The 12,314-nt window shown below is 47.2% G+C and overlaps 1 protein-coding gene across 2 annotated transcripts in view; it reads right to left on the bottom strand.

The window, feature by feature from the left end:
- Nucleotides 1-12,314, bottom strand: part of LOC147702338 (ATP-binding cassette sub-family A member 9-like) — a 1,822,583-nt gene that overhangs the window by 1,483,507 nt on the left and 326,762 nt on the right. For both annotated transcript variants that reach the window (XM_086930970.1, XM_086930969.1), the window contains exon 9: nucleotides 7,099-7,270. In XM_086930970.1, the coding sequence (XP_086787096.1) occupies nucleotides 7,099-7,270 (172 nt within the window). The remainder of the gene's footprint in view (nucleotides 1-7,098; nucleotides 7,271-12,314) is intronic.

Raw genomic sequence — 12,314 nt, forward strand, 5'->3', positions numbered from 1 at the left:
GCCAAGTGTTCGAGCCACTCCGCCTGGCCCCCGTTGCTTCCGAGCCTCCCGTGCTGACTGAATCTTCTGGAAGAGGGAGACCCAAAACCTTCAGACCCTCCGCCAGGTCAGAGATGTGGTGGGATTTGTTACCAAACTAAAAAATGAGACCAAAGGGGAAAGTCCATCTATAGCGGATCTTATCTTCCTGTAATTTAGTGGTAAAAGGACGCAGCATCTGTCTACGGGCCAGAGTCGCAGCCGCCAAATCTTGGTAGAGAGAGCACCTATGCCCCTGGAAGGACACCTCCTCCATCTTCCTAGCTGCTAAGAGAATAGCCTTCTTGATCTTGAAGGAGTGCAGCTTTACCAGGACATCTCGGGGACCCTTGCGATTCCCCGTCTGCAGGACTCACACTCGGTGCACCCTATCAATCTTAACCTTCAGCTGCTGAGGTGCGAGGATTTCAGCAAAGAGACCGGATACAAAGGCTTCCAAGTCCGGCCCATCCGCCCCTTATTCCAAGTTCCGGATTCAAATGTTCTCTCTCCGGGACCTGTTCTCCAGGTCTTCCACCTTAAGCTGGGTCTGCTGCATCTGAGACCGAAGAGACTGTTGAACCTCCTGCAGCGTGGCCTGGGTCGACGTCAGGCTCTGCACTTGGCCCTCAGGATCGAGGAGTCGGGATCCTACTGCATCTACATCTTGCCGCAGAGGATTCTCGGCAAATCTCCACCTTTAACACCCACAGAGTAGCCACCAAATCTTCACTAGTGAGCGCCACATCTTGGGAGATTGCAGGATCGTTCCGTGAGGCCACCCGTTCAGATGACCTGAAATACGTGGAGACTTTGTTGGTCTGCTTCTTAGGAGGCATAGGGGCCTTCCCCTTGGCACTGGAGGACGGCTGCCCGAGGCCCATGATGCGCCAAAATCAGGGGAGACCGGGCCACCTCCCGGGAGAGAGCTTGAGTACCTGGTGCATGGGGTCCTCTCAGCAGCCACCCCCCAAGCCCAGGGGTGCGGCTGTGTAAGACCAGCTCTGGAACTAAGTACTGCAGTAGAACAGCACCTCCTGAAGATCGAATTGCACCCTCTCTGCTCAAGATCCTTGGCCGGTCACACCACCACAATGCCCATGGAACGACAACCACCTCACACTTCGCGGACAGCCACCATCATCTCCGGGACTTCCAGCGCCGCCTAGTTAGAATCAGGCCTGCCAGCGTGATGAGTCTGAAGTGCCAATTATAAGTGGTGCCCCCGGCAGATCAAAGAAGGTCCCGCTGCTTAGGCCGCCATTAGGGCTCTCCACCACCGCCTTCAAAACGGGTCTGCAATATTACTAAGCCCATCTTGCCACCAGCACAGTCAATGTCTTATGCGCCGCCATGTTTAAATCAGGCAAACCTGCACAGCATCACGGAGGCGCGGGATGGAGCCACCAGGAAGCGCCACCTGGGACATGGCACACAGCGGGGAACCACCACCCCCGCCAGGTGAGGGGGCCCATGTTGCTCCCCCCACCTCCGCTCGTCACCCAATGCACCACAAGTCTCTTGGGTCCGTGGACCACCAGCGCCGGGCAGACACGGCCGCCTCACTCACAGCGCCCCGGCGGCCACAAAATCTTACTTGGCCATGCCCCCCAACTTTTTCATTAATATAAAAATCAACATTTTTTAAATTTGACCGTGAATGAAAAAATTAATTCACCATTCATGTATGTCTTTGATAAATGACTGTGTCTGCATTTGTTTTACAGTTCATACCATCGAAATGACTTAGCCCTGGGTCCTCAACTTCTAGTAAGGACTCAGTCCGTGGATTTCAATGATGATTACGTGGTGGGGAGTCCCACGTTTCCTGTAATGATTAGGTTGGGGTCCACAGAAGTCAAAATGTTAAAGACCGTTAAAGACCACAATTCTAGACGAGTTGAATGTTACAATTGCAAACCGACTTGACAATTCTCAGTAATGCAAGTATAGTCATTGTGATGTGTGGCTTGGTTCACTTCCAATATCTTACCTAATAAATCAATGTAAAATATCACCAAGATAACATTACACTTTTTGCAGGGTCATCCCTATACTTTTTGCCTTTCTCTCACCCACTTTTCTGAAATGGTGTTGGTGATTTTAGGACTCTGGGCAATTTAGCACTGCTGCCTAGTGTAAAGTGGGCGTGCTCTCTCAGATAAACATGGTAAGATTGGTGTACACTGTTTGCCCAATTTAATGTACCTGTCAGTCCTTTGTAAAGTGGTATCTCATATACCCAGGCCTGGTAAATTAAATGCTACTGGTGGGCTTGCGGTACAAAGGAGGGTGGTGATGGACAGAGCATCTGAATCAATCAAACACTCACACCCAGTCAAAAGATCTGGGTTTAATCCATCACCGTTTTTTAGCCCACTCTGCCACCCCAGTTCCGACATGGCTATATGCAAATCAGTCTGACCCTGTGCCTCATGGGAACAGTCCAGCCCGAACTGCCAAGCCACGTCTTCCCTGGACCGGAAGCAAGCTTCCGAGGACCGATTTCTGGCATTCCAGCCGTCTTCAGCCCGGCTTGCTTGAATCCAGTGGCAAAGTGAGCAAGAGTCAAAAGATCTGGGTTTAATCCAACACCACATGGACTGAGTGTGAGTGTTTGATTGATTCAGATGCTCCGTCCATCACCACCCCCTTTTGTACCGCTTTTGGCCGGCATAAGTGTGGCAGGGTATGCTCAGACGTGAGTCCCTTGCTCCCTTTGCCACTGGATTCAAGCAAGCCGGGCTGAAGACGGCTGGAATGCCAGAAACCGGTCCTCGGAAGCTTGTTTCCGGTCCAGGGAAGACATGCCTTGGCAGTTCGGGCTGGACTGTTCCCATGAGGCACAGGGTCAGACTGATTTGCAAATAGCCATGTCTGAACTGGGGTGGCAGAGTGGGCTTAAGAACGGTGATGGATTAAAACCAAATGTTTTGACTGGGTGTGAGTGTTTGATTGATTCAGATGCTCAGTCCATCACCACTCCCTTTTGTACCACTGGTGGGCTTGCAGCACTGATTGCGCCACCCAATAAAGTAGCCTTTCAAGCCTGTCTCAGGCCTCTGCCATTGCAGGACCTGTGCATGCAGTGTTACTACCGCTGTGACGTGGCACCTAAAGTGTGTGCCATGTCTGTGACCCCCTTTTACTGCATGTCAGTCACCACTAAAGTAGGCCCTAGCTAGCCCTATGGGCAGGTTGCATTGTAGGTAAAAGGTAGGACATGTACCTTAGGTGTGCGATATGTCCTGGTAGTGACAAACAGCCATTTTGGTTACTTTGAGGCTGCCCTCCCATGTGAATGCATTGGGGATTCCCTGACAAGTGTTTCAGTGGTAATTCCTGATATGAGAGGAGCAGCGTGGTCAAGTTTGGTATGTTTGGAATAGTAATAATAAATGCTACGCAATGGTGTGTGCAGAAATGCCACTTTTAGAAGTGGGCATTTCTGTGTGCTATGTGTCTGCATGCCTGATGTGGATTGCATGTCTGACTTTGGAGTGACACGGGCTGGTGAGGTGTGTGTGGCTCCAGGAGGGGCAGGGTGAGCCAGCGCTAGGCTGAATAGGGCATCTGCATTTGGAGTAGTGGGAGTAGTCCCCTGACCCTGAATAGACCTGTGCCTGCCTATGTGAATGCTGGCTCCGCCCCCCCCCCTGTGATGTGTCTGATGGCAGAACCCCCATCTCACAAAGGAGGGTGTGACCACTGTACCCAAAGTGCTCCACGCTCCCCAGAACCAATTTGGACTGATTCCCCCAAGCCCTGGGCCAGGGCAGACAAGGAGAATTCTGGTATAAGTACAGGGGCTGTGACCCCATGGAAAAGGATTGCTCCTGTGCTTACTGGGGGCTTGCTGCTGCTGGGCTCCAGGAGGGACCGCCACGATGGACTGCCTCCCTGCTGGAGGGCCCTGTCTGTTGGCCTGCCTGGGCCCCGCTGAAGCTGTGCCCCTTGAACTATGAGGACTTTTAGCGCCTCCTGAGCGCTTTACCTTCTTTGCCAGGAAGCAAGGAGCTGGCATCGTGCAGCGCGCTGCTGCGGTGATTGTAGAGGGAATCCTGATGTGGGGATTCCCCCGACCTGCTGGAAGAAGCAGAAGCCAACCCCGCATTGTCATGCACTTGCAGCAGAGTGGGAACCCACCCCGCACTGCTGCTGCTGGGAACAGCCGGTGCCCACCCGGCACTCGTGCTTATTTGAAAGGAGCGGGTGCCAACCCCACATTTTGATGCCTGGTGCTGGACATTCCCAAACATAAGCCAATTGCCCACAAACTAAAAACCCTTCATTGGCTCCCCATTTCCAAAGGAGTGTAGTTTAAATCGCTCTGCCTGGCATATAGGGCCCTTCACGGATCTGGCTCGCAGTTTTTAAAAAAACATCTTAAACTGTATGAGCCTTCCAGGCCTCTGAGATCAAGCCAGGCCAAACTAATCCAGGTTCCTAAATACAGATTGGCCAGATGGGGAGGGAGAAGCTTTTACCACATACAGCGAAGATTTGGAACCTTCTCCCAATGTCTATTAAAGATAGTGCTTCTCTGATCTCCTTTAGGAAAGCATTGAAAACATGGCTCTTTTCCGCCAGCTAGATTCCGTACTACCAACCCGAAGCGCTCTGATTTGTCATAGCGCCAAGACGCCCATGGGCATTTGTGCGCTTTATAAAATTATAAATCAAAACAAATCAAATCATGGAGAGCGAGCTCATGCCACGCTGCTCATGCCCGGCAAAGTGGAGCAGGTGCCTGCCCCGCACTGCTGGTAAGTTGAGAGCGGGGGCCCACCCCGCATTTGCATGCTCTTTGGCGGGTGCCCACCCCACTTTTGGTTTTAGTTACGGGCGGGTGCCCACCCCACACTGAGGAGCCACTGAGAAAAGTTGCCTCTGGGCCGCTGCCAGTGCGACCCGAAGTCAGGCAAAACTGCATGATTGTGGGTGGGGCCAAGGAGAAGCGGGTCAGAAGAGAAGCGCCGGCCGCAAGACAGGTAGACTTGTGCCTGTGGTCCAGGAAGCACCAAACCAGAGGACCCAGGTGGGAGCCCACCCCTCGCTGGGATGTGCACAGAAGAAAGACAGAGCCTATAGGGCTCCCAGAGCAGCGACCTGCACCCCCCCCTCCTGCAAGAGAAGTCCCGGCAGAGGACTGCATGCCCCAGAAGGAAAGTTCGGTGAGTGGGGGCTGAATCTAGATTTCTGCATGTGCCTTGAGTGGCACCAGAAGAGCCCTGATAGGTGGGACTGCCCGAGGCACATTGTCAGTGCCTGGAGCACCATGGATGCTCCCTAGAACCCTGAGGTGCCCGTTCTGATTTCCTTCTTGGGGGCATTTGTTGTAGAAGCCCCGGAGTGGGACTGAGAGGCCATTGTGGCCAGTGCCCTAACTGATCTTCACAGTTGCACCACAGTTGCGGGCAGCCGCATTGTGGGGGTCACACATTGGACGTCCCAGTGGGGACCCCAGAGGCACAGTTGGTGTCAGTCCCATTTATCTTTGGGCAATCTTATGTTAGAGTCCCAGTGCAGGCTCGGGAGGCACTGCAGTGCCAGCGCTCATTTCCACAGCTGCCCCACCGGACAGTGGGCAGCTGCAATGTTTGGGGGCATTTTGTTGGTGAGGAGACATTTGTGCAGTAGTTTTGCTGCACTGGCAGCTACGCCCTGATGTTTTGAACAGAGGGCATTGGGGCCCCCCATTAGAGGCCAGTTGGCCTGGGATCCTACTGTGTTTTAGGCTAATGTGATGTATGCCTCCTGTTATTGCCTCAAGGCGATACCTATTGCATAATGTGTTTATGCTTATGAGATTATTGCATAATGTGTTTATGCTAATTAGGTTTGGGCCCAATGTATTTATGCCTAATGTTATGCAAATATATTTTAGGATGATGTCTAACACTAATGTGATAATGCTGAGGTCATTATCGTACCAGTAGTTACTGGTTGTGTTTTACATTTGGTACTGGTGCTTTGTAATGGTTCTGACAGGGGCCCAACTGGCCCTGTCTTGTATATAATCCTCTGTAACTATTGCCTAGTGCCAGTTGGCACAGTGTATATGTGTGATTATGATCTAATGGGTTTAGGATATTACAAAGGCAATTTTTGATATAACCATGTGTGTAGTTTCTTTTGTGGTGTGCCTAGTGTGTTGCTGTTATGTGAGTGTGTTGCACAAATACTTTACACATTGGCTCTGGGATAAGCCTGACTGCTCGTGCCAAGCTACCAAGGTGGTGAGTATGGGTTATCTTCAGCGTGTAACTTCCTTGACCTGACTAGAGTGATGGTTTCTGCCTGGCTTAGGCGCAAGCCCTAGCCAACCAGAAATTCCATTTCCAACAATCACCAAAAAGAATGCATAACCTACCATGAGTTGGAAATGTGATTTAAGGGAAGCATCCACTAATCACAGTAATGAAAGGAAGGTTGGCTATCTCTCATTTGGGAAACTCTCACTGAATTCCCTATAGAAGTAAATGACAAATCAGCACTCACGATATGCAGGTTTTGCCTCCTTTTAATGTTCTGAGGGGAAGATAAAAGAAGTGGTTAAGAAACAGCACAAAATCCTAACAGGAATCAGTAGTTGTGTCTAGGTCATAGGGAGCTACTCGTTGAAGGTTGATGGGTCCCTGGCTGTGCTTTTCGTTCATTTTCATCTATTTATAGATAAAAATGTATTTTTGACCAGAAGCCTTACGTGAGACCATATAAAAACATAATAACATTTGATAGCAAAATCACACAATTATTATTAAAAGACCAACATACAAAACATATGATTTGAAAAAAAGACAAATACGTTTAGCAGTGATGAGTAAAAGATGAGCATGTCAATAAGCTTGTTTAGGGAAGGAAAAGTCTTAAGCGGGTGAGTGGGCGAAGTGTATTTGGTCAGCAAAACCGTTGCAAAGAAGGGAGATGAGGGAACCCTAATCAATGTTTTTGGTTTATAAACTGAGGGTGAGAAATACATTTATAAAGAAGAATAAATAAGAGTTCTAGATAGATATTTGCATCAACAATACTGGATCGGAGAGTACAACAGAATGTATTCCCTTGCGACATTTCTACCTGACTGCTTCTTTCCCGCGGAATTCTGGAGCCACTGGCTCAATAACATCACTGGTGTCTTCCCCACTGCTGACTTCATTTTCAGCCACTGTCTTCATCGCACACCGTTTGTGTCGGGACCAATAAGACGATTTTAAGAAGAAAAATGGAGAGCGTCGCCTTCCATAGGTATCTGATTGTAAAAAGATGTATGCATTACATTTAGCGTTCTGTATTTGGATTCGCATAATGCATTTCAGAACTCTCCACCACACCAAGATCTTCAAATGTAAAGATGAGAGAAAAAGGGGAAACAACCAATATAATGTAATTCGGGTGACCATCTCCCTCTAGGTCATTACGGATAATGTTTACAGACCTTCAATTTAGCCGAATGGAATCTAGGTGTTGTAAACTTGCTTTCTTCAATTGATGTACTTGGACTAACACCTCTGAAATCAATGATTTGTAGATGAAAAGTGTAGGTCTTGTTACATTGTCCACAATGACCTGGACTGAGGTCGTTACTCCATATGCAATGAGGCATTCGTTAGAGGCATGCTACAAGATAGCCTACACATTACCACATAATGACATCACATCTCAATATGTGCTGGTAATCTCAATATAAAGCATTTTAACATTTAAGAAAGAGATTTTATATCACTTATTGCATCACATATGAGTGAACCAAAAATTCAAATTATGAATGAAAAGTTGAGTAGAATTACTTTTGAAAATCATCAAATGTGCCCATGTATCAAGATCTATTACAATTTAACAGTACAAATTGCACACACAATATTAATATTTTACAATTATTGTCATTATCTCAAAAATCGTCCAACATTAACAAGGCCATTAATACAACTATCAGAACTACACATACAACAGAGAGTGAATTACAACAGGAACATGAGTTAAATGTCTCTAAGAAATACATTTGTGACTTTCAATTATGTATGAATGTGCAAAATGTGAATCTGGCAAAAAAAAGAAGATTATAGGGGCTTTGAAGACTGTAGGAACACCTTCTCTCTGATGTTCAAGGCCTTACGTAGAATGCAACAGCTTGAAAATCATGCAGTGCAAATCGAGCGCAAAGTCCCATCCTCTGTTAAAACATGTTTATTACATTTTCAGGACAAACAAGTAGTCCACAAAGATGGTAGAGTCAAATCACCAATAATTAACAAGCATGTGCAATGCAATAGGTCTCGCATTAGGAAATTTTGAGCTATTGGTATTGTAAATGGCATTTTTTTAAATTTCCGTGTTGGTTTAGAAAATAGCTAAATTAATAGCTTTGTAATTTACAATGCCAATAGTTATAACTTTTGTAAATGTGACACCTATAGCATTTGAAATGCAATATGTGTTGTATTTACAATGGCTTTTAATTTTGTTATATAATTAAAACTTAAATAAAAGTTACTGTAATTTATAATAGCAATAGCTTAAACTTTTGTAAATAACTTTTGTGAAGATTGTGTTCAGTGCATTTTATTGTGAAGAAAATCTAAGAACAGAAGTGAAATATTAACAACTTTCTGTGACATTTGTAATAAAGCTTGAAACATTGAGAGAACATATTTGAACCAGTTGTTGTTGAATGGTTGCACAGATTGATGCTGTGATGGCGTGGAGTGATGTTGTGGTGGCGACGAGTGATGCTGTGGCATTCAGTGATGCTGTGGTAGCGCATAGTGATGTTGTGGTGCCCCTGAGTGATGCTGTGGTGGTGCTGAGTGATGCTGTGGTGGTGCTGAGTGGTGCTGTGGTGGTGCTGAGTGGTGCTGTGGTGGTGCCGAGTGATGCTGTGGTGGGGTTGAGTGATGCTGTGGTGATGCTGAGTGATGCTGTGGTGGTGCTGAGTGATGCTGTGGTGGTGCTGAGTGGTGCTGTGGTGATGCTGAGTGGTGCTGTGGTGGTGCTGAGTGGTGTTGTGGTGTTGCTGAGTGGTTCTGAGTGATAATTTGGTGGTGCTGAGTGATAATGTGGTGGTGCTGAGTGATAATGTGGTGGTGCTGAGTGTTGCTGTGGTGGTGCTGAGTGGTGCTGCGGTGGTGCTGAGTGATAATGTGGTGGTGCTGAGTGATAATGTGGTGGTGCTGAGTGGTGCTGTGGTGGTGCTGAGTGGTGGTGCTGAGTGGTGCTGTGATGGTGCTGTGGTCGTGCTGAGTGATAATGTGGTGGCGCTGAGTGATGTTGTGGTGGTGCTGAGTGATAATGTGGTGGTGCTGAGTAATAATGTGCTGGTGCTGAGTTGTGCTGTGGTGGTGCTGTGGTGGTGCTGAGTGGTGCTGTGGTGGTGCTGAGTGGTGCTGTGGTGGTGCTGAATGATGCTGTGGTGGTGCTGAGTGATAATGTGGTGGTGCTGAGTGATAATGTGGTGGTGCTGAGTGATGCTGGGGTAGCGCTGAGTGATGATGTGATGGTGCTGAGTGATAATGTGGTGGTGCTGAGTGGTGCTGTGGTGGTGCTGAGTGATAATGTGGTGGTGCTGAGTGATAATGTGGTGGTGCTGAGTGATAATGTGGTGGTGCTGACTGATAATGTGGTGGTGCTGAGTGATAATGTGGTGGTGCTGAGTGATAATGTGGTGGTGCTGAGTGATAATGTGGTGGTGCTGAGTGATGCTGGGGTAGCGCTGAGTGATGATGTGGTGATGCAGAGGACAGAAAGGCACAAACAACGAGTCTAACAGATGGCAGAAGGGCACACAAAACGAGTCTAACAGGGGGCAGATGGGCACAAAAAACGAGTCTAACAGAGGGCAGAAAGGCACAAAGAGCTATTGTTGTCCTAAATTACAATGTTTTTTCATTTTTAAAGAAAAAAAGTGTTCCAAAGCCATGTGTGCTCCTTTGAGGTGTCAGACAAATTGTTTGTCTTGCATTTAAAATGGGGTACTGGAGACAAAACTACCAGAATGCAACAGGGGAACTAGAAACTACACTATTAACACAAAAGAGTGTGGTTTCTGTTTTCTTTTGTGTGCATGCACAACAGGTAACTATGCACTAATATACATGCAGTGTGCATACAGAGAAATCATAGCTTACAGACATGGCACACATGGAGTGTGCCAACAGCATACAGCGATCAATCACCCTGTTGACCTACTCAGGGCATAGATGCTTCATGCCAACGCATAACTCAAAGTACAAGACATAATGTTTGTGGCATGCACCCAGAGCAGATGGAGCATAACACACACACACAGGAGACTGCATGTACAGCATTTACAAAAGGAGTGCATGTACATAGTACATATGAGGTATGCCTAACAGATGACGGAGTTAGTACAGACAAAAACACATGCAGAATGCATTCCGTTAGAGTAAACCCTGCCAGTAATCGCAACAGCTGCATCAGAGCTATCGATGACCAGCGGAGGCACTTACTTTTTCGAGCCATGCAAATGACTGTTTCCATGGTGGCCTGGAGTTGGGTGAGCCGCGCAGAAGAAAAGAAATACGCGGCTGCCGTTGTTGAGCTGAAGTGCGGCGTGCAGCAGGGCTGCCAGCCATACCAGCCTTGCTATGGAGAGGGCCGGAAAGCCCATGCCAGTGAGCGACCTCGTCAAGGTGTCATGATTAGTGCATGGGTGGGGCTCAGTGTAGGGGAGTGGGAAGGGGTCAGTTGGGGAGAGAAGGAGGGCTGTTTCATGGGCGAGGAGTCGGGGTGAGTGAGTAAAAGAGTAAGATAGAGTTTGGCGAGCAGCGCAGAAGAAATGAAAGTCCTGGCCGCCGTTATTGAAGCTAAATTACGGCATGCCGCACTGTTTAACAAAAACATAACATAAAGCATGGTGTACAGCATTGTTTAAAAAAAATTAGGTTGTGTGCAGAATCAGAACAACTGCAAGAAGACCTACTGATGATTAGCAGAGGCACTTACTTTGTTAAGCCATGCCAATGACTGTCTCCATGGTGGCATGGAGGTGGGTGTGCCGCCATTCTTGAAGCGGAAGCACGCCGCATGGCTTAAAATAAACATAATATAAAGCACAGCGTGCCGCGCTGTTTAAAAAAAACATAAGATAAAGCGCGGTGTGCTGCGCTGCTAACAAAAATATATTAGGTTGTGTGCAGCGTAGAGCTAAACCGCATCATGCCACACTTAATTTGTTGAGACAATGCTTATATCTGTCTCTGGGGTGGCATGAAGTTGGGTGAGCCACGCAGAAGTAAAGGAAGACGCGGCCACCATTGCTGAAGCTGAAGCATGCTGCAGTGCTTAAACTAGACATTATATAAAGTGAGGCATACGGTGCTGCGTAAAAAAATATAAGATAAAGTGCGGCATACTGCGCTGCTTAAAAAAGAAATGTTAGGTTGTGTCCAGCATATAGAAAAAAGCTTGGCATTCTGCGCTGCTTAAAAAAAGCATAAGATAAAGCACAGCGGGATGTGCTGCTTGAAATAAAGAGAATCACTTTAAGGTAATAACCTTAGTAGTGTAACTTGCGCATTTCGCACCGTCTAGTGGTCCCACTTTTTGTTCTTCAGTTGGAACGTAATGTGAAAGTCACTTTAAGGTAGTTACCTGTTAGGGTCGGTCGCGTACACCCCGGCTGGCGTCTCCGAATACACACGCCACGTTCTTTCGGCAGGTTATTACCTTAAAGTGATTCATGTAGTACGTCTGAAGCAAAAGTACAAGAAGTGGGACCTTTGAACTGTGAGAAGTGCGCTTGTCCAAATATTAAGGCGAATACCATATTCCATATCTATCGGAGAAATTAGTGTGAAACGCAACCGAAAAACATTTGCTTGAATTTGGACAATTCTCTTTCAGAACACCTGCATAGAGGGAATGGATATATACTGATATGACATTTTTGACCTGGAATATACATACGTGTGGTGACACCTATTGCGCCCTGAAGAAGTTCCGCTTGACGGAACGAAACGCCTTGGCTGGTTTCTTAAATGGATTATTAAAAGAACCTTGAACTTTTTGCAATCACGATTCAGCGTCTTTTCATTTGGGACATTCTTTGATGACGTATTTATCACCCATGTTTGGTGGAGATTTAACTTTGAAGCGGTGCTTTTTCAAGTTGGACAAAAAACATTGACGATTTTCCCAAGGTTTTGGGATATACTCTCAGGACAGGGAGTATTTGAAAATTGCACGCAAATCTATTGGAAACTTTTTACACATGTTGGTGATATGTGGGTTGGTGCTTTGAGATTTCCAGAGTGGTCCACTGTCCGAATTGTGTTGTA

This window comes from Lissotriton vulgaris, chromosome 7 (genome assembly GCF_964263255.1).
Source record: "Lissotriton vulgaris chromosome 7, aLisVul1.2, whole genome shotgun sequence".
Taxonomy (NCBI): Eukaryota; Metazoa; Chordata; class Amphibia; order Caudata; family Salamandridae; genus Lissotriton; species Lissotriton vulgaris.